This window comes from Corapipo altera, unplaced genomic scaffold (assembly GCF_003945725.1).
Source record: "Corapipo altera isolate COAL_440 unplaced genomic scaffold, ASM394572v1 359, whole genome shotgun sequence".
In the NCBI taxonomy this organism is placed as follows: domain Eukaryota; kingdom Metazoa; phylum Chordata; class Aves; order Passeriformes; family Pipridae; genus Corapipo; species Corapipo altera.
The window spans coordinates 1,609,090-1,632,658 of NW_020884948.1; the positions used below are offsets into that span (position 1 = coordinate 1,609,090).

The 23,569-nt window shown below is 39.8% G+C and overlaps 1 protein-coding gene across 2 annotated transcripts in view; it reads right to left on the reverse strand.

The window, feature by feature from the left end:
* Window positions 1-19,697: 19,697 nt before the first annotated feature.
* RAMP3 (receptor activity modifying protein 3) overlaps window positions 19,698-23,569 on the reverse strand; it is a 40,445-nt gene continuing 36,573 nt past the window's right edge. For both annotated transcript variants that reach the window (XM_027662870.1, XM_027662871.1), the window contains one exon: window positions 19,698-21,087. In XM_027662870.1, the coding sequence (XP_027518671.1) occupies window positions 20,832-21,087 (256 nt within the window). In that variant the 3' untranslated portion in view covers window positions 19,698-20,831. The remainder of the gene's footprint in view (window positions 21,088-23,569) is intronic.

Here is a 23,569-nt window from a genome sequence, read left to right on the forward strand (position 1 = left end):
AATCAAAAAAGTTTTTTCCTGTTTCTGGAAACTCAGAATGTGATTCATAAACAAAAAATGCAATGTTTCCATTCCCCATGTGATTTCTAACTATGAGTATACTCAGTCTCCTCAGTTCCACATAAAATTAACAGAATGCAAAGCCATACATTGTGCTTGGATTCATATATTTGCAAGTCACTGAAAAGCTTTCCAGAATATAATACTTAGACATGTTGTTCCTTGCAGACTCTGTGACAAAACTAAAGTTGATCTATACTGCAGTTTTGCTATCCCCACGCAGCAGTCTCAGTACAGAATTTTAAGCTTAGTTTTACAGCTACTTCTGCCCAGCTATGAACTAAAAAAATGAGAGAGCTGTTCTGTTTCTCTTTTCCAAAAGAGAAAGGGTTCCAAAGCAAAGTTACTGTAAATTCCTAGAGAACAGTGAAATACAGTTAAATAACATTTGGATCCAGCTTTTCCATTACAAATCCCATAGGAAATTATAGTTTGCAGATGGAAAGTAAATGTCTCAGTGAGATGTATCTAAGTGATCCAGAGAGAGTTTTTTATGAAAAGAGCAAGTAAAAAAAATAACAAATATTTTTTTTATTTTTTCATTCATTCCTATGTTTCTCCCTCACACACATTCGAAGACATACTCTACTGCTGCCTTCACAGATTCAGAGAAATCATCTTTTGTCACAGAAGTAACTGTGCACACCCAGTCATAGTAGTCAGACAAGTCATGTGCTAGAATTTCAATCAAGAAGTTGTCAAACACTTGCAACAAAAATACCTCAAGATTGTTGTAAGTGAAAGACCTCAGATCCCTGCAAAGATCTACTTTACTCAGAGTCTTTTAAATACTTTTGCTCATTAATACCCAAACTTACTTCAGTTTGGTATCACCAATGGTGAGAATGGTACCAACAGATTCACTTTCCTCAACTACATTCTTCAACTTTCTAATTTCTCAAACCGGAAGCTCAGCTTTAATAGTCAATTGTTGTATGACATCCAATCCTATGTCCTCATCTACTGTCTCCACTCTCCTATCGCATACAACATTTCAAAAGAGTTGAATATCAACCCATTACAAAGGCCACCAATGCCATATATTGATCTCCCTACCATAAGCATAGGAAAACCCATCCCTTTAGGGGATGGGATGTTTCTCCTGAAGTTAGCAACTAAACATGAGGATTACGTAAGATAAATACTGTTGATCAGGCCACAGGTCCATCTCCTGATCCCTCACAGAACCCATAAAGTCCCAAAGAAAGCAAAAGAAATAAGGTAAGTGTAGTACATAGCTCTACTATAAGGTCCTTCTAGATTCCAGCAATCACTGACACTTCGAGGTTTTGCACCAGAACAGAGTATTTAAACAAGCTTTGATGAAACTGCTTTCTATAAATTTGTATGCTTCTTTGTTCTTTTTTTTTCTTCTGAGTAACGATAACAGATTCAAGCCATAATGCTATTGTGATATGTAGTAAGTTAGATCTAACAAACTTAAGTGGCTAATCCAAGGTTACTCACAATTTTTCTTCAGATGAGGTATAGATTGTTCTGGATTTCCCTGTTAAATCAACATTTCAACAGATTTATATATTACTGCCCTGTCTTTTTTCATTACTTAGCTTCTTTTGACTATTACAGCAATTTCTTGGACTAAATATGCACAGGAGAGTATCAACTGCATGTTTACTTTGGGGGGTGTAGAGCAAGTACATGTTTTTCAATGAAGGTAGTCAAGGTTATAAATCAAGCACCATTCTGTGTATGAAATAAAGATACATTCATGACCTTTCCAAAGAAAAAAAAGTAGATCAGGCAGATACAGATCAAGAATTCACCTCATAAGCTATGTTAGAGTTGACACATCCATATTACAGAAAAACTATTGCCTTGCTTTGATGCAAGATGAAATGAGCCCACGGAAGACTATAACATGGAGAAACCCATATGTAAACAATATACTATATTCACAGCCCCCTACCCGGGATTTGTCTGATGCAGGAAAAAGCCACAGTTTGCGTCAACCAAAATAGATCTTTCCAGTGTTCAAATACATTTTAGATTATTTGTCTATCATGATGTAGAAGCTGACACAGTCTTTTTGTACTTGCCAAGAAAAGGTCTGCAATTCAAAGCCCTTCCTCCCAGGGAAAAGATATAATTCAGTTCAGCCACAGATTGCGAACTGCGAATATCAGGATTCGTGACCACACACAGGTATAAAATGCCGAAGATACATTTCTCAACATGCTATAAAGAACTGGTACATGAATGAACATATAAAAATCTTCAGCATGCAACAGAAGGGGGTATATGTTAGCCTAAAGCCTAACAGAAAAATGAGATGTATGCCCTGTAAGATTTCCATTTTAATTTTTGACACAAGTGACTACTATTTTTCCACTATACAGTTTGCAACATAAACATGCATATTAGGAGTTCTGTCTATAGCAATGAAAAATATCCATTAAAATGTTCATCCAAGTCATTGTAACTGTTGTTATCCGTACATAACACTTATCATTCATTTTCTGGCACTATTAGGTTGACTTGAGTTGTCATACCTTTACTGACTCCCAAAAGATTACATTGTTGAAGTAAGACATATCATAGGGTTCTTTCTCATACATTGCAAAGAAGAGAATGTTTCATTAAAACTATCTGTCATTCAGTCTCATTTAAATATTTTTATTTTTTTTTTAGTAATGTAGCCCTGTTTGTGAACAGTCCAATGGAATTTTTATTTTCCTTGTGTAAGTGAATCCATACAGTTAAGTAGTAAAATAAACTGTCCTCACTTGGTGGACCACCTCAGTAGACAGACCTATAAAATCACAGTGTGCTCTTTGGGTAAGCAGAGCAGAAGCCAAATAAGTGTGTCAGTTATTAGAAACATAAAGTCAGCAAGAGTCAATTGTCTGAAGTTTATTTGAAGAATTAAAAACTAATTAACAAGAGGAAGCTGAATTAAAACATAAAGAACATGTCTATATTCAAGAGGGAATAAAGACATTGGAAGTAGTAGAATAGCATAAAAATTGGCAAAGTTGAAAAATTAATTGGAATATACAATGAACACCCAGGGGAAAATGGTCCTGGGAATAGGGCATCAGAGCTAAGCTCAGAGGGCTTGATTCTACCATTAGCCTTAAAAGACCCTGGCTTTGGGGAGCACTGAGTATCCAAACTGAGAAGCTGGCCAATTTAAGGTAATAGGAAATCACATCAGTTGATTCTGGAAGTTCCCTCTTTGCTTATGGGAACAAAATATACCCAAGATACACTTCTGAATTTAGTAAACTATAATCCCTTCTAGCGCTCTTTTCTGTGCCTCTTTCCCAAGAGATGTATTTATTTATTTCCAAAGGGGTCCTGGGAGAAGCAAGAACATTAACAGCAGTACTGCAAAGAAAATAATTCACTGAGCTATCCAATCCAGCCCTCTACACTCTACTACTTTTCTTTTAACTGCTGCCAAGTTTGCATCTTTTCTATTCAGGAAAAGCATGCTTACCCTCCAACATTATTTACTATATAACTTTTATATTCAGGAAGAAGAAAAAATAGTAATTCATCACCACTAATCTTTACTTCAGGGTTACTCAGTCAAATCAGTAGAATTACAGTAGAATAAAACTGGAGTAATGTGAAGATGAATTGAACTCGCAGTCTCTGAAAATTTCAGGTTATTTGTGGCCAGTGAAATGGCAGCTGCTTACAAAATCATCAATTTTTTGATCTTGGTTTCCCTACAATTTACACCATGATTAAGAAGAAAAATCACAAGGAAATTTAGGCAGGTATAAATCTAATGGGAAATGAGAATTATGTAGATTAGGTTATGTAAGTAAGCCTGTGACTAGGTAATAAGAAGTGATTCTCACAATTCATGACCAAAAAATCCCCGAAACAGTTGTCTTATTGAGGAGTCTTGAAAATGGTGAAAAAAAAGCTTAAAAGGAAAGCCAATATCTGATCCACAGTCATGCAGGGTTTGCATTTTTGTGAAGTCTTAAGTATTTTAATTTTCTAAACATGATTTCACAAAACAGAATATCGGCATAAATATCTTGGGGAATCTGGGAGTCTCTTTAAACCAACACAGTCCAGGAACGTAAATATGAAATCATCAAAACCTTTGATCCCCACAAACATGTATTTTTAATTGAAAAATTAAAAAGGAGAGTCATAGAAACATAGAATCGCAGAATGGTTTGGGTGATGAAAGATAATCTAGTCCCTTTCCCCTGCTGTGTGAAGGGATATCCCACGCTAGATCCAGTTGCTCAAAGCCTTGTCCAGCTAGACATCGAAAACTTCCAATGAAGGGGTATGTACAACTTCTCTGGGCAACCTGTTCCAGGGTCCCATTACCCTCATCACAAAAAAAAAATCTCTTCCTTATATCATATCTAAACCTGCTTTCCTTATGTATAATTTCTAGATATCTAAAAGTACAAAGCATATTGTTTAATGCAGGGACCACTTAATGTTAGTTACAGGTCTAAGTGTGTAGTAGCCACTTATTGGTAGCTGGTAGTCCTCAGAGTCATCCCACCCACCTTCTAGGATCTCTGGCACCTCACATACACTGCAAGCATGTAAAAGTTTTTTTTAATTGGTTGACTTGTTGCATCAGAATAACCATTGAACATCTGGCAAAGCAGACTTACACCAATATACCTCAGCTAGCTCCTTCCCAGATAGCCCAAGGCCCAAGTTTGTATGTGTCCAGACTTTGGGTTTTTTTGAGGGGTTTTTTTGTTTGTTTGGTTTGGTTGGAATTTGGTTGGTTGGTTGGTTGGTTTTTGGTTGTTTTTACTGTCTGTAGCTTCACTTTTGGAAGAGCAGGGGAATATTGGAGGCTGCACTTACTAAGAACTCTTTTCCCCTTCTCTAATCCTTCCTTCCACAGAAATCAACTGTGGTCAATGAGCCAAAGCAGCTCCTTTAGGGAAAATTTCACTTCAGTTTCAGGTGCAATTGTCTTTGGGATAAATGACAGCTTATTGTTTTCTTCTCCAAGATCATACTCAGAAAAGCTAGTATTTTTTCTTCTAAAATGCCTTCTCAACCTCAAGCAGTCAATACGTGGATTAAAGAAACCAAACGAAAGCTGAAAGTTATACATAAAGTACAGGAAGCATCCACACAATTATCTGCTGCTCCTCCAAAGCCACTCTGCAATATACAATTTTTAATTTAGATTTCGAGGCAGAAACCTGTATGGTCTCCAATACTAACAATGACTCCTACATGCTTTGGTAACATTAATTTCTATACAGTAAGTTGGTTTTTTTTGCTTTGCTATGATCACAACATATTTTTGGGGCAGTAAGTTCCACAATTTAACTATATTTTATGTGAAGAAGTTTGTCGCTGTTAATGTCAGAACGGCCAAAGCGACACAGATATCAGACGTAGTCCAGGTGTAAGGTGATCAGGAAGCTGTTTATTGCTCTCAAGTGTTTCTTTTATAATCTTTGTACACTATCGTACCACAACACAATTGGTCAAAAGTCTCAAGCATAAAACACTGCGCACACTCTTACTGGTGACAGTGAAGACACTGTGCATGCTGTGACATGCTATTGGTGACACTATACACATTTTGATTGGTGACCTTTGGTCTAGGCTGCATAACGTTTGTTCCGTCCGGCATTACAGTAAATATTTCCTAAAAGTTGTTTAAATTCCTCATCACTAATTGCCAGGCTGCTCACAGGTTCTCTGTCAACCCCGACAGAAGTTCACTAGATTAGAATTTTGTACCTATTAAGTCTACCTAATATTTCCAGATCCACCAGGAAAAATGTAGTTAATAAAAAAATCTAATTGAAAACCCAAGGCTTTTCACAGCATCTACTGCATTTCATACAAAATCTGTGATGTATTCTTTGGCACCACTCTTTCATCAGTGATTAAAAAAAACTTGAGCAGAAATACGGATGGAAATTGTCCTAGAAACAATGTGAATACACTTCCCTGTAATTGAAAATAGCTTTGTTTTGAACAAAATTAAGCAAATTATGACTAATTCCTGCCAAATCTACTCTGTTTCCATTCAGCAAAGATTACTGATCTATGACAAACTCATAACTCATAAAGACCAATACCCAAAGACTGTTACTGTGCAATTCTCATCTTTCGATCATTAATAAACATTCCCCAGAAAAATGAAATTTTTTTCAGTGCTGTTGTACTGTGCAACTCTGGTACTGTATCTTCTGTACTTGGTAAGTGGCAAAAGTCTTACCTTGCTTCTGCAGACTTTAATAATAATAAGCACACAAATAATTAATTGCTTATTTTACTTTTTTTCGCACAAGTTTCCATCCCCTTACAGTTGTGTTTCATTAATACATCATCTTTATAAGGTAAAACATACACAAGTATTCTTCCCAAGAATGCCAAGGCAGTGGAAGGATTAAAAAAAGGTTTTTTTCAGATGCAAGGACCATTTTTTAATAATGTTGCATGTACCAGGCTCCCAGAGAAAAAAGGCAATGCCTCGCCTTCTCCCAGGTTTTTTGTATCTTTTCTCTCTCCTCCCCCACCTTCTCTGGCCCGAGGAGTCCTTGTACATATCTGCAAACGTGTTATCTCTGTGCATACCAGGGAGAGAGATATCTTGCTCACAGCTTTTCCCTGCAACTTTCTTTGAAATGCAGAAGGAAGGAAAAAAAATATCAAACCCATTTGAGAAGGCATTTTACAGTCTTCCTAAGTGAAATTGAGTTCTAGCTTTCCATCACAAAGTGTTCTGAAATTGTACCTATCTCTACATCTTGGTTCACAAACACCTCAAGATTCTCCAGTATTCATAATTGTGAGTTTGTTGCACATGCACACACACACACACACACACACACACACACATACATATAGAACACCAGGACTCTATTTTCTGATCATGGTTTCCAGCTAAGTAATGGTAGACCATGCTTTGCAGTAGCCATACCAGTTTACATGAATGATGTGAAAGCAGGCAAGCATGATCGATGTTCTGTGGCCACTTTTTTTTTTCTTTATGTAAGAAATAATTTTGGAAATGTATATAGCCAGGGATATAAACAGTTATCTTCACAGAGAGTCTAAGAGAATTTGTATGCTTCTAATAACATGTGCACAGATGAATGACTCCCACTCTCCAGACTTGTAAAGTCAATAAAAAGTGGTAGGCTCCTCTATTCAGATTATTCGCCATGGGTGTCACCCTTACTGCCCTCAATAGTGACTGTTTTGGCAGACATACAAAACATGGCACCTTTTTGAGAGAGGATCCACTCACATCCCTTATCTCAATAATTATATTACACATCTTAAAGCAAAGCATTTTTCAGGCACCATAGTGATTAAAAGGGCAAACATATCCACGAGGCCAACCCTCCGTTCCAGACATATGGACAAACTGGTGCCTAGGAAACCTGGGGAATGCCTGGCATGCACTTCAATGCAGAGCCCAAACCAGGGTATAGACTGAACATATGCACATTAAGCATCAATGGAGTGATTTATGTATGGTATGGTCAGTGTGAACTCTCCTGGAATTCTTCTGCTTCTTTGGATCCTCCAAAAATACAAGTCAGTTGGAATAAAAGTGACCTAACTTTCTTATGAGTTGCATTATAAGCCAGCTGCAGTAAAAGTGACCCTACACCATCAAGTAGGTTTCTTATGAATTGCATTGTCCTTGTCAACTGCTCAAGTGACTCTTTGACAATCTAATCCTAGTCTCAAAGGAGGACTATAAATAGAGAGCAGTTACTGCATCCTTCTGATCTACTGCAGCAGCCAGGAACCCTGCTAATTTCTTAAGAGAGAAACACATAACACAAAGCTATAAATATTTCTATTTTCTTCTTTTCTCAGGCACTTTTTTCACCCAGGAAAGTTAAAATAAGACTGAGGGAGCTGATCATATGACCCTAGGAGAGACTGAAATGACTGCTCTGATATGAACAGTCTCTGGTGGGCCCCTGATGAACAATATGCATTGGTGACATCGGTAGCAGTCATTAACTTTTGGTCTTGATCATCAGTATCAGGAAATGTGTGACTTGCAGCATGCCTCAGTTACTACTGCTGGCCTAATATATGGTTTACTACTACAAAAGATCTTCCATTTTTGAAGATTTGTGGCTGTCTCAGCTCTATCACGTTCAGTGGCGAGAATTTAACAGGAACTTTAACGGCATGCAGATGGAGAAGATCCAGTGAGCAATCACCACAGCTAAAGTACTGAAATTATGCTTATTGGTTTGACTTTCTTATACTCTTTTCAGGAAAAGAAAGTGTATGTGGAAGATTTATCAGAGTATTTTGTGTAAAGTATTAAAGCTTTAGTTATTAGAAAGGACTACCAGTTCTGCTCCTCTGCTCAAGAAAGTCCTCCTAAAATATCTTATTTTTGCTACCAAAATCAAACTGTTGAAAGACAGGAAAAAATTGAGTCTGCAGATATTCTGACAACATGATTGTCAAATACTGGTGTTTCTCCAAACATTTTAAGAAGTAGTTTTAATACCCAGATTAATTCCGAAAAAGGGTAAAACTTGCTGGCAGAGCTCTTCACTTTAAAATAAACTGAGGCAAATTAGGCCATCCAAAAGAGCTGGGATTCACTCACTGCTGACAGGAAAATTCATTGCAACCACCTCATAAATGTTATACTCTGAGCAAATATCTCTCCTTAGAGACTCAAGCTCTTGGGAATGCACATATTCGAAATTCCAGCATAGTGATCTCAGTACATAGGTCTCTAAGATGCTGATCCTATAAAATTTCTATAAATTGCAACCTCAGTTTTTAGTAGGTATCCTTAAAAGTGATTTCCTTTGTCAAAATGCAGCAAGCTCAAGTCTACCCAATTGCAGTGGGTTTCTGTGGCTGGGTTTTGATAGTAGCAGGGGGGTGGGAGGTGTGTGTGCTACAGGGGTGGCTTCTGTTAGAAGCTGCTAGAAGCTTCCCCTTCCCATGGAGCCAAGGCCAGCTGGCTCCAGGACAGACTTTCTGCCACTGGCCAAGGCCGAGCCAATTAGGAGCAATAGTAATGCCTCTGTGATAACATATTTAAGAACAGAAGGTTGTCGTGCAGAAGAATTCCAGTCAGGGAAGAGCAGAGTGAGAACATGGGAACAACAACACAGACACCAAGGTCAGTCCAAAAGGAGGGGCAGGAGGTGCTCCAGGCACCGGAGCTATGGCCCCTGCAGACCATGGTGCAGACCATGGTGGAGCAGCTGTGCCCCTGCAGCCCACGCGGGACCATCGGGGTGCAGAGACCCACCTGCAGCCCATGGAGAAGCCCATGCTGGAGCAGGTGGATGCATGAAGGAGGCTGTGACCCCGTGGGAGGCCCAAGATAGAGCAGAGTCCTGCCAGAGACCTGCAGCCTGTGGAGAGGGAAGCCCACATTTTTCCCAGGTAGGACTTGTGGCCCCTGTGGAGGACCCATGTCAGTACAGCTCATTTGAAGGACTGCACCCCATGGAGGAGTGACCCACGGGACAGCAGTTTGGGAAGAGCTGCTGCCCGAGGGATGGACTTATGCCGGAGAGTTCCATCAAAGACTGTCTCCTGCGGGAGGGACCCCACAGGAGCAGGGGAAGGACTCCTCTGCCTGAGCAGCAGCAGAAGCAATAACTGACCATAAGCCCCTTTCCCCATCCCCTTGCACTGCTGGGGGGGGAGGAGGGAGAACATGGAAGGTGTTTTTAAGATTGTTGTATTTCTCACTCTGGTTCTTATCCTGTTAGTAATAAATTTAAATACTATCCCCGCTTTGAGTCTGTTTTGTCCAGGAAGGTAATCAGAACCTGAGCTCTCCCAGCTGTTAGCTCATGAATCCTTAGCTGTTTTATTTTTTTCCTCTCCTCTGTCCAGTTGCACAGGGAGAGTAAGAGAGCAGCTTTAGTGGGTACCTGGCATCTGGCCAAGGTAAACCCACTACACCAATTACGGCTTTTAAGTCTCCAGACTGACTCCAGGTAGCCCAGTCAGCACTCCTACTACAAATGCCCCACTAGGACTAATAAGGTTTCCTTTAAAATATGATCCAGGTGTTTCATCAGTTCTTCTGGATCAGACTGTGACCCTGACACAACTGTCTCCAATATTTTCATTGAGATATGTCCCAAAAGACTAACCAGCAAACAGTGACATCTCACCATTTACTAAACAGGAAGCAAGGTACCTACATTTGTCTGCATTAATAGCTTCATGCTTTTGGAAAAGTACCCATGCTTGACCTTAAAGAAAGTAAGCTACTTTTATAAAAAGTCTAAATTACAGAATAAATCAAACCAATAATCAATAAATGATTTATTTAAAGAAATTAGTAAAATTCTTGATACTTCATAGAAAAATTTGGCATTTTTATTTTTCTTCCTTACCCTTCCCTCTTTATTCAAGATAAAATTCATTCAAAGGGCAAAGACCAACCTAAAATCAACGTGTAACCTTGCATGCTTCATTTTATTTAGAAGTGAATATTTAGTTTAATTAGATTTTTACAGCTCACTCAAATCCAAGCCTCACTACAGTGATTTGGAATAGGAATGATTGAATGTGCTATTGCTTTCAAATTTAGTTCCTATTCAAGTTCCTAACAAAACAACTTGTTTTTTTCAATTTTCATAAAATATGTATCTTTGCTTTTACAACAGTTGACCAAATATAAAAATCCTAAAGGCCCTCTCTAACTCTGTCGTCAAAATCTGAAGGTGTTGATGTTATAGGAGTCCAGTCAGACACAGGCATGCTTCAAGACTTGTATCAGTTGGTCACCTTCAAGTATCTTAGTTCTAGCGATGCTTGGCTCTGTATTCTTGCTAATGGCTGAAACATGCTGAAATACTAATATTATGCTGAAATGGCATACATGCCTCTAGTAGCTTGTCATGTAGATAAACTAGAGGAATTTCCTCTTTTTTTTTTTTTTTTACAGAATGTATTTATGCATCAAATGTTGAGCAAATACACCATTCACACACAATCATATGCACACTGTTAGTCCAGCTGGAAATAGCAGGACATCCCCTTGCACCCATGTTACAGTCCTGTTAAAGAGAAGGGAGAAATAAGATAGTCTCTTAAATATATGATGGAGATAGTTAGGTTTTCTTCAGTTGTTTTTTAATTAGTAATTATTAGCTGAGGTTGTTTTTGTGAGGTGAGCAATTAAATGTATCACAGCCTCCTAGGACTTACAGTGAAGCTGTGCCAGTGGAATTCTCTGTGTGTTTCCAGTCACTATCTGTACATACACATATGCTGTTCCTTGGTGCACTCTCCAGGAATAGTTCAATTGGTTTCCAAGTCACTCAACATATTTCACTTTCAAGCAGTTGTGTGCTAAAAGCTTCCACTGTTGTCATTCTGCATCTTTCATGGTACTGAAACTGTCAGGTGAAAATTGCATTCTCCTGATGCTCTGAGCAGCAGGAGAATGAAGATGAAAAAAGACCCATGATAATGTTAATTATGTTAATACAATGGCATTTTTCAAATATATAGGGCTGCACTTTAACAGGAATAGGCCCTTTATTTCTCCCTTCTAGTGCATTAATTTTTGAAAAAGAATAACTGCAAATAAAAAAATAATAGCAAAGAAAAACAATTAGCCAAATGGACTGAATCATGAAAATTCTCCCTGCATAGAATTCCCATTGATTTTTTAATTGCTGTTGTTTTGAATCATTAGATTGTTGTAAATATGTTCTACAACTCAATATTCTTTAAGTTACTTGTGATCATTCACTTTCTTATCCTCATAGCACCCCTCTGAGATTATTCCCTATTCAGATAGGGCACTGAAGAATAGAGGACTAAGGTGCTATATAGTATGATTGCCATACTATATAATTTAGATGTCTACTTTGTAGCTGAGGCTACAGTGGAACTGTCACTAGGATCTATTTGATGGTTCCTAGAGAGCATTTCTGACCATTAATCTGACCAAAATCAAGTGTCTCCCTTAGAATGTGATGAAAATGAGATGATAGCCTATTCTCATGTAGAGACCAACACCCTAGATATAAAAACTTACAAAGAAAAAAAATCCCATCCTGAAGGATTTAGACACAATTCAAGTATCTCTGAATGACAAATCTTAAGGAGTAATTTCAGCTATGCTGCTGCCAGCCCCTCAGGTTCCAAAGAAAAAGCCAGTAATGTGCCTGGTAGTCTTGTCTGTATATGCATACTCTCAAGAACCTCTAGAAAGGCACATATTTTACGACCCCATGTTTCAAGCTGTCTCCAGCCCAGCAGTCAGGCCATTGCATCACTGATGTTCTCAGCATAAGGCACAACTCTCAAAGCAAAGTACAGTACCACATTAATGTGTCTCCAGACACTTCTGAGCAGAGGCAGCTTTCACAGTGAGCTCTAAGCAGATTGGTGCCTATATAATGCTTGTGACCATCTGGTTCTGCCTCCATTCCCTGACAGTCTTGGCAAGTTGATGTTGATGGATTAGGCCTATTATGCACCGTTAATATTTGTCTCCTTTTGAAATGTTCTGCTGAGAGTTTAGCTAAAGACAAGGTAGTAGCCTCAATGCAGAAAAATTACTTTTCTTATTGAATTCAAAATTGGGGGTCTCGTTATTTCAAAGTTCTGTTAGAGTAGCAGAAACATAGATTCTTTAACTGAAGTTAAATAGCATCTGCTATGCCCTGAAGTACTTCTCAGTATTAAGATATCACTGCATGCTTTTAGGTATTTCTGTCAAACCACATACAATGGCTTGATTCTTCTTGCATTCAGAAACAACAACAGTCACTAATTGTCCTTATCCTCCCAAGACACCCATGAGGTAAAAAACCAATGTTTTGCTTTTTTTCTTTGAAATTCAGACTTTGCAAGTACAGGTCAAGGCCTTTCATTTTCATTTCTAGGAATGAAGTACCCTCAGGCCTCTGATGATTGAAGCTTAAGCAAAATAATGTCCAGAATTGCAGCACTACCTACACATTATCTTGTTGCCTCACAAAATTCATACTTTGCATCAGGTTCCAAAAGATCCAAACAATGTATTGGAGTAGGTAGACACCTGTCATAGTTTGAAATTGGCCCTCCCTGAGAAGCTGGAGGGCTCAGAGGTGATTGGGTGCCAGGGCAGTGTTCCCTGGAGAGCCAGTCACTGTCCATGTTGTTTGCTTCTGCTCAAAATCATATATCACAGCACCGGAAATGGTTGGCAGTGTAGTCTTGGTTGTTTTGCTGTTGGTGTCTGCTGCATGTAGGTGGAGAAGGCCAGGGGGTGGCTGGGCTCCTTCTTTCCCCCCCTCTGGGGGGAAGAGGGGAGCCCTGTGGCCCCCCCTAACTCTGCCTAGGCCAGAGTTAGGGACAGCATTGGAATGGGTGCATGTTTGTGAGGGATGTGACTCACAAACAACTGGTAAGTGGGAAAGAGAGAGAGGCAGGCCCTGCGGCCAGGCCCTCTTCTTCTTCCCCCCCCACCTTTGCAGCCAAGCTGCAGAGGAGGGCTGGTTTTCCCTCTCGCTATTTAGTGAGAGTAGATGCGAGGCTCAGCATTGGAGCAGAGCCAAGCGGACGGGCCAGAGGAGGCTCGATTGCTAGGGAGAAAAATTCCCAGGCAAGAATTGGAGACGGACCCCAGAGAGAGAGGGGCCCGGAGAATGGCTCTACCGTGAACTAAAATGCAGGACAACCAAAAACCTGAGGAGAAATCAACATTCCAGGACACAGACGCTTGGTAAGCTGAACTACACTGCAGCAGCCTACAAACTGAGGTATGAAGCAGAGAGAAAGAGAGAGATCACACAGCAGCAGAAGAACAAGGACTCAAAGTTATCTTCTGGGACTTCATGAGAAGAGAGACTGCAACAAACAACTAGAACTTAGTGAGGGGGGAGTGTTCCGGAGCCCAGAACACTCCCACAGCGAAAGACTGTGTTACATATCAGTCTTGAAAAGCTGCTCCTGGACTAAAGTTAAAGGAGGGGCTTGAAAGGACTGACTGATAGAAATGTAATATATATATAGTTCCCTTTAGTTTGTATAGTATTTATTTGTGTAAATAAATGTATATACTTCCCCCTTCCCCTACAGAAGCCTCTGGTCTGAAAGTTTCTCTCCAGTGTTAGGATAAATTGTGGGAAGGGGTGGGGGGAGCCTGGAAATCGGCTTTTGGATTTCTAATGTGGCTCAAACTGCCACAACACCTGATGCCAGGATTCACACGTGACATTTAGACAGGAAGACGCTACCTACACCAGCCAAAATAGGGGCACATCTGCTAGGCATTCCTGTAAATTCATCTGGATGCCCAGATCGTGTAGAAGGGTGTTTATACCATATACAGTCATTTACTTGTGGAGGTGCCAGAAATGAAAGGGGAGTTTGATTCCCCCAGCATGAACTTAGGACAGAGGCAGAGAGTGTGCAGAATTTCCTCAGCATTCCCAACCAATGCACCAAGGGACATTTTAACCTGCTTATAGTGAGATCATCCACTTGGACAGAAGTCCTGAATTCTTTTGTGTTCTTGACCATCTTCTTCCTTGCTCTTCAGGAGCTCTTTTCCTCCTTTGGCCTCCACCCTTGATACCTTTCTGGAAAGAGATGGCACCCTCTCTACCTTTGTCTTATTCCTGCTAGTCATCATCTTCTTCAGTCAACTCTGCTTCAGAAGCTTTTACACCCCATGGAAATACATATTTCCCCAGTTGTTCCTGAATGCAAAAAAATCTCACAACTCACAGCAATTAGAAATGTCATCTAGCTGTCAGTTTTCTTCTGGCCTACACACTGATTGGGATCAACCACTGTTTCAGTTCTAGGAAGGATTTTCTTTCTGTTTGAATGCCTCTATTTCCCTGAGACACTGTTGTAACACAGAATTAATTTGCAATTACAAAATGAGCCAGCTTCTTAGTACCAGATGTGATTTCCTTGGCAATGGAAACATTCTGGGGGAGAAGTAGCAAGGTCCATGAAGCAGAAAATAACCATTAACTCTCACTAATACATAGCACAAGCTATGTCAAAAGATCCAACAGTTACCATCCTGGGTCCCTATTAATGTACACCAATTTTAAAATCTGTAGTCTCTGGTTGCTTTTTCCCTTAAAACACTATAAATATTTCTCAGATTTAACCAGGGAGACTACATTAAATAACTAGTGTGATTTTTCCATGCATTGTTTCAATTTCTCTGCCCTTCTTCAAGTATATAAAAAAATAATGGAAGATGACACTTTGTATAGGGAAGACAAATAGAAAAGTTTAAATTTTCACCTCCAAAGTACAGAGCAGTGACAGAATCTTTCCTCCTACTCCACGGCACTGGAAGTAAAATCTTCTATTTTTTCTTCTTTGGATCTTACATTTTTTAAGACTCTTTGAAAAGTTGACACTAGATTTTATTTTCAAATTAAACAGTCATTCTTTTCAACCCTTTAAAACTGGAATTCTTTTAAAGACCACAATACACATCTCGTATGAAATCAACAAGGTTTCTTCTTCACTTAGTACCCAGGCATATCTGTTTTACATTGAATTAAGATGACTGGTATCTCTCAGGTGACCTGTTGATCAGGTGAAAACAGTTTCAAATGAGCCAGAACTGGTCAAGAATTTCCATCAAACATGGCAATTAGGTTAAAATGAACATGTCTTTTAAAAAGTCAACATTTTTGCTATGTGGTTTCCAAATTAAGTTTTGAAACTTGCTTTGAACCTTGTTGAAATTTAAAGTAAAATGAGGATTAAAATGAAACTCCATGCAGAATATAAAATTATTTAGGTTTGGCCCCACAAAATGCTTAACCAAACAATCTTTTGTGTAAAATGAATGGGTTGGGATTTTTACTTGGACACTCGTTTTGGTGGTCAAAGCATTTTAATGCAAAAAAACTAAAGTAAATTATGTCACTTTTCCTTTTTACAAAGAGCAATTTCTGCTAGCATCTAGACAATGAGAAAGAGTCTTTGAAAAAATACTCAACCCTTTTGAAACCTTTTGAAAGGATGTGAAAACAAACCAGTTTACTTACCTATCTACATACAAACGATTCTAGTAAAGGGAGCACCTCAAATTCAATTCAAGCCTGGAAATGCTTTTCATACACACAGGCCTAAGTCTCAAACACTAAACCAGAATCTTAAAGGAGAAAATCTAACTAGAAGAGATATGGAACACCGTTACTTGGCCAATCAACAGTATTTTATTTGTGTGCATCATCATCATGGCTGGGCTTCACGACTGAACATTTGGGAAGGGTTCTACCCACGTTTGTTGCAAGCATGCTGGTGGCTAAAAAGGCCAATAAAAGATAGGCATGTCCGGTTGCAAAAGGCACAGCAGAAAGACTCCTTAGATGGTATATTCTGCAAGACATGATTCTTTCTGCATTGTCTTTTCTCCTCAAGGGTGATCCTGTATGTTTTCTCAAAAGCATCAGCAGCGTTATAGATGGTGTGTCTCCAGACCTCCCGATTGGAGGCCAGAGTAGACCAGTTATGTTGATCAATATGGCCAAGGCTGAGATGTTGTTTCAGGAAGTCCTTGTATCTTCTCTTTGGGGCTCCTCTCTTGCAGCAGCCAGTGGCAAGTTCACCATAAAGCAAGACCTTAGGAAGGCAGTGGTCCTTCATCCTTGAGATGTGCCCTGCCCAGTGCAGCTGTGTTCTCAGCAACATGACCTCAATACTTGTGACTGCTGCTTGTTCTAGAAGAGATGTATTGGTCACATAATCTGACCAGTGGATGTTTAGGATTGTATGGAGACAGCATTGGTGGAAGCGTTCTAGGAGACGCAGGTGGTGGCGGTAGATGACCCATGATTCAGATCCATATAAAAGAGCAGACAGCACTATGGCTCTGTAAACACTGATCTTTGTACTTTTCTTCTAGTGTTTATTTTGCCAAACTCTTTTATGAAGCTTTCCAAAAGCACTATATGCCTTTGCTAACCTGTTGTCTATCTCTCCATCAATCTTACTGCCACGGCTCATGGGGGTAGAGGGCAATGGGACTGGGCACTGCAATGAGGTTCAGGACACAGTTGAGGTGAGGGAAGCAATGCCAACTTTACTAGGGATGACAGTGACTTAAATAGGATAGGTTCAGGGGGTGGACTCAGGCTAGGGGAGGAGGAAAAGAGGCAGCTCAGGGAAAGCAGGGACTGGTTGTCAGGGGAAGGATGGGTGGCAACTCTGGGTCTCCAGGGGAAAGAGCCAATGGGAGCTCTCTCTGCACTGCAGTAAACATCAGCCAATCAAGTGCAGAGGAGTGGGAAAGCAGGGGAGAACAAGGGAGTAAACAGGTTTCGGCAGGAAAACTGTGAGGGGAGAAGAAGACAATATGGAGGGCATGCTTTTAAAAAACAACAAGCAGGGGTACATATAACATCACAACAGTATAACAATAAACTGGGGATAACTGGGGTAAACTGTCCAGTCTGATAAGTGTCCATTCAGGTGTATAGTGTCCATTCCAGTAATAAAGGGTCTTATTTAGGGGTCATAAATTCTTCTCCAAGCCTGGAATCTTTCCCATTCAGAATTGTCCTCTCCAACATCTTACCATCCGAGGAGATGAGGCTACCTAGGTAATTAAACTGCTGGACTGATTAGAGCTCTGATTCACCAATGGTGATATGGGGATGAAGGAAGACTTCCTGAGGTGCTCGTTGATGGAGAACTTCTGTCTTCTTTAAGCTGACTTCCAGCCCAAAGTGCTCAGCAGTGTCTACAAAGCAGGATGTTAAACGCTGCAGAGCTGCTTCTGTGTGAGCAACAAGGGCGGCGTCATCAGCATAAAGCAGTTCCCGGACAAGATGGTTCAAGGTCTTAGTGTGGGCCTTCAGTCGCCTTAGGTTGAAAAGGCTTCCATCAGTGCAGTATCGAATGTAGATATCATCCTGATCATCAAGGTCTGCCGTGGCCCTCTGGAGCATCATGCTAAAAAAGATTGTGAATAGGGTTGGTGCAAGAACACAGCCTTGCACACCATTGGTTATTAGAAAGGGCTCAGAAAGTGCATTGCCATATCTGACTTGGCCATGCTGATCCTCATGGAGTGAGGTGATCATTTTAAGGAACTTGGGGGGACAACCTAAACGTTCCAAAATCTGCCATAGACCTTTTCTGCTCATAGTATCGAAAGCCTTGGTGAGGTCAACAAAGGTTACATAGAGACCTTTGTTCTGTTCCCTACACTTCTCTTGCAGTTGTCTGAGAACAAATACCATGTCTGTGGTGCTCCTGTTGGCTCTGAAACCACACTGACTTTCAGGTAGAATTCCTTCTGCTATAGCAGGTGTTAGTCTGTTCAAGAGTATTCTTGCCAGGATTTTGCCAGTAATGGAGAGCAGAGTAATACCACGGTAATTTGAGCAGTCTGATTTAATACCTTTCTTCTTATACAAAGTGATGATGACTGCATCACGAAGGTCTGATGGTAGTTTGCCTAGTTCCCAACAGCACACCAGAAACTCATGAAATTTAGCATGGAGTGCAAGGCCCCCATGTTTCCAGACTTTGGGAGGAATTCCATCAACCCCAGCTGCCTTGCTGATTTTCACCTGCTGTATGGCTTTAAGGGTTTTTCCTAAAGTGGGGGCAGTATCCAATTCATACTTCACTGGTTGTTGTGTGATGGACTGAATTGCTGAGTCTTGGACTACACGGCTGGTACTGAAAAGAGCCTGAAAGTGTTCAGACCATCGATTCAGAATGGAGGTTTTATCTGTTAGAAGCGTTTGACCATCAGCGCTGAGTAGAGGGCTTTGGACCTGATATGTAGGCCCGTATGCTGTTTTCAGGGCCTTATAGAATCCTTTGTGATCACCTGTATCTGTGCATAATTGAGTTTTTTCAGCCAGATCGATCCACCACTTGTTCTGGATGTCACAGAGTTTCTGTTGGAGCTTGCTGCATGCGAGACAAAAGGCTGTTTTTCTTGCGTGACAGGATGGCAGTGCAAGGTGTGCTTGGTGGGCGGTTCTCTTCTTCCTCAACAAATCCTGGATTTCTTGATTGTTTTCATCAAACCAGTCCTTGTTCTTTTTGAAGGAGAACCCTAAGGATTCTTCAGAGGACTGCAGGATGCTGTTTTTAATATGGTGCCAGATTGTTTCAGGAGAGGAGTCTGCAGAATCTGTGGAATTGTTTTCGAGCCTAGTTTGAAGGTTTGCCTGGAATCTGTCTCTTACTGTGGCAGATTGGAGATTGTTAACTTGGAGTCTTCTCCTTGGGATACTGCCCCTTTTAAGTTTGAATTTGAGATAGAAGTTGAGTTTGCAGTGCACAAGCCAATGGTCTGTTTGGCTTTCTGCACTGGGCATCACGTGAGTATGGTGGACATCGCGGACATCTCTCCGTCGCACCAAGACATAATCGATGAGGTGCCAATGCTTAGATCTGGGGTGCATCCAGGTTGTCTTCAGACTATTTTTCTGCTGAAAGATAGTATTAGTGATGGTGAGCTGTTGCTCTGCACAGAATTCTAGCAGAAGTCGACCATTATCATTGCAGTTTCCAACGCCATGCTTGCCTAATACTCCTTTCCAGGCTTTAAAATTCTTACCTACTCTGGCATTGATTTGTGTGCATAAGGTATAGAAAAATGCAGAGTCACTTGTAACAGATACTGCACTTAAAATAGCATTCAACTGAATCGCATTTTGTGAAGGGACAGAAGGGGCAGAAGAGAAAGGTTTGCAACACAAACATAGAAGTTGTTTTATTTTTGAGCATATGATCTTTATTTAAACTGTTACATACGAATAACTTTATAGAAAAAGATTTCTGAGTTGAATTTTTTCTTTCCTCCTATGTCTGTTCCAAGCTTTGATGTTCATACTTTTAGTTCCCACACTCTACACAGGACATAGAAATATTTATGTACAATACGCTGAAAGGCACCTCAATCAACATGACACCTTTATACGTATTTGTAAGATATCACTTGCACAAATTGAAGTGAGAGTGGGGAGTATACAGTGAACACAAGTCATCAAGAATAATAATTATAAAAGAGGAAAAATAAAGAGTCTGGCATATGAAAGTTTCTTCATTATTTCTTAGTATATTTATAATAAACCAATTTCGTCTCACATTTTTCAGCTCTGTAAAACAAGACCTGTTTATCTTCCCAAAGTTTGTTTGTAAGACATACAATTCCAAGTAGCCATGTTTAAAGGAATTTTATAAACTATTTTATACTGTGGCATGATAATTTTCCTGTGTAGATGGTCACTGGACACAAAAATTGTTTCTTTGCCAGGACAATACTTCTAGTTCTTGATAAGGGTGATTTTGACCAGCTTTCAGGAAAAGCTACCACTTGGTCACATCCACGTTCAGTTCCTTTGCCAATGATCCATCCAAGTCACAGGTTTCATAGATGAAAATCTCAAGTGTTCTGCACAAAACCTCAAGAGATATCATCTCCTCCGCAGTCAATATTACACTGTGAGTACATACAATTACTTACAGTTTTGCAAAAATTAGTTTACCAGACAGCTTTACCCATAGGAAATTACCCTTTTTGCGGATAAGGAGTCTATTTGCTTGGGGACTCTTCTGTTTCTGGGAGCTGCCTGTGAATTCCATGATGATGAGGCCCAATGGAAGTAGAATTCTGCACCAGCAACACCCATGGCCAAGCTAGAAGCAGTGAACTTCAGCAGCAGCAGGCAGTTCTTTGTTCACAGGACCATCGTCTCTGACTCAGTATCTCACAGGTTCCAATTTAGCAGATCTGAAATCTTCGAGTGTCTCTCTTTTTCCTCCTTCCTTAGTGTATTTTGAAGAAGTAAATGGGGAAAAAGAAAGCCCAGAGGAAGAACTTATACCAGGATATCACTTCTCTTGCTGCACCATACTACCAGCGTTATCATGGCACATGTCAACATGACTGGGATCAAGATCAGAGTTATCAGAATTTCATCCGGTGGATCTTCCCAGTGAACCTTTTCTGAAGTACAGTTTGAAAAGAATTGTTTATGAATCCCAGTGATAAAGCCTTCTGCAAGGGGGTTTGGCCAAAAGCAACTTGCATTGTTGGCTTCACGTTCTGTGCACTGGGTAAAGTTGTCATAATACCTGGAAGAAGAAGAAAATTAAGAGAAGTTTAAATAGAATGTATATGTATATTACACTTAGAGAAAGTGTGCCATACAAAATCTCTGAGAATGTGTCTGTCATGTAGATACTCTACTGAAAGACCTTCAGTGGAAGCTGTAGGTACCAAATACTATACAGTGAGACAGAAGAACTGACTCCCATGTGCTAATAAAACGTGAAATTCTGAGATCTTTGATGGACAACGGTCAAAACCTTTTCTTCTGTGTGCTGTTACTACAGCCAGGGCCTCCCAATGCCACTTAGGTAGAAGCAGAACTCCCTCACTAGAGACATCTACAGATTCTTTAAAAAACATACACACAAATGTGCCAAGAACAGGACATTTTGAACAAAATATGCATAATTCAAGCCTCAACTGCTCTTGGACATGATGCTGTGCTGAAAGTTGTGATGTGACACTAGGACCAAGCTACAACATTCATTCTGTGTAAAAATTTTGGTTCTGTTTCACCCTGAGGTGGTAAGAAGATAATGGAAAAATAAACACACAGAAAGTTAGCTTTTCACAAACTTTCTCTTATTCCCAACTGCAGCAAATGCCCAGCAGGGAAAAAAATAAATAAATTATTTCTAATTATATGTTTGTACTGTTTATGAAAGACTGGGACCTAACACTTGATTTCAACACAGCATGTGCTGAAATTTACCTGTCCTGTAATAACATATTTATGAGAATTGGCTACCCATCAGGAAAAAAATAGGAAACAATAAGCCTAAATGAGTAATCACATGGGTTTTGTGGTGTTATTATAAGTAAAAGAAATTCAGGAAGTGAATGGATATGGGGGAGGGGATCAGAAAACAAAGAAAACTAAGACTGTCTGGTCAGCACATGAATAGGGCAAGAAATAAGGAAGCTGAATTATTGTCTGTTGCATTTCTTTCAGTCCTGTGTGACTCCATAAACTCACTTCAAAGGGAAATTAAAAATAGAGAGGGCAAGAAACCACATGACATCTCAAGGGACAGCATCCTGTACTATTATCTAAAGACCCTCTCCTCCCTTACAGTACATATAAATATGGTAACCCTTGACGAATGACTCATTCTGACATTAAGTCCTACAGGGGATTAATGTTGACTCAATCCTTTGCTGTAAAGTAGTGGAGGAGAGACATTCAGTGTCTGGGTAAGACTGAAGTCTACTGTCTACTGCCTATATGTCAGGTGAAATGTCTGCCCGCCTGTGCTACAAACACAGAGGTTGAGAATACAGGTTGTCAAGTATCTAAATTCTCAGGACTGTGTTCACAGAAGAAGAAAAAAGCCTCACAGAAAGGCCCTTCTGCAAGCTCCTTGCAGTTGTCATTCTCAGGGAGCTTGAGCTCATGCCACTTCATTCATAAGCAAATACACTGGATGATCAAACGAGCCCAACCTCTGCTTAAAGATGCACATATGTATGATGTATGTATATTTTAAGAAAAACAACTAGAAAGGAAGCTTTTGTGACATCAGCAGCCACTGGAAAACATCAGGAAATAAGCTAAAAATAAAATACAAATATTAGCTGTTTGCTATTTTAATAGCGTCGTTCCTCTATGTGACCTGGTAGCATCCATCCTTTATGTCCTTGGACTAAATTAGAAACTGAAGACGACTAGTGGAATGTGGGAGAGACAGTCCCAGAGGACCTGAAGAATAATACATCTATAGGCAACCCTACAAGGTTCAACAGACTACAATGCAGAGATGAAAGAGCATCCAGTTGCCCAGACAGGTCAGTGTTCCGTCTAGCACAGGATCCAGGGAGTGCTGAACTCTGCTCCAGCTCTGCTCTGGGACATGATCTCAAGGGCATACTTAGGACAACAGTGGCTGCTTCAGTTTGCCACTGCCACAGCCACCTCAATAAAAAAACAACAATAAATCCTGGTGATCTGAGCACAAAAGTATTCTAAACTGAAAGATTCAATGATATAAAATCTTTCTTTTGTTACTATTTTTCCTCTGTGTGTAAAATCCTACAGAAAATTCACTATTCTTCCAAGAATTCTGTAGAGTTTTTTTCATAAATGTCAGATGGTGTAAACAAAAATATTTCCCACTGATTTTTCATTTCAAGTACAACATAGCTAGAAAAACCTGGTTAAATGTTGAAAAAGGCAAATAAAAAATATCTTGGGGAATATATTGTATTTGAAAGACTTAATCCCCCAGAGCCAAAGTAGAATAAAAATGTTATCTTGATAGTTTGAATTCCTTACCATTTTCCCTTAAATCCCCATCTGTCAAAATAAAAAAAAAAGGGGGGGAAAAAAAAAGCTACCTGTTCTGTAACTGTTTGTTCACACAATTGTGAGAATGTAGATAAGAGAAACTGTCATTTATTTGAGAACTGCATGTCTACCAGTAAAGCTGAATTCACTTAAATATTTATGTAATTTAGGAACTTAGAGTTTATGCACTGCAACAGAAACTTCATGTAAAAAAATATATA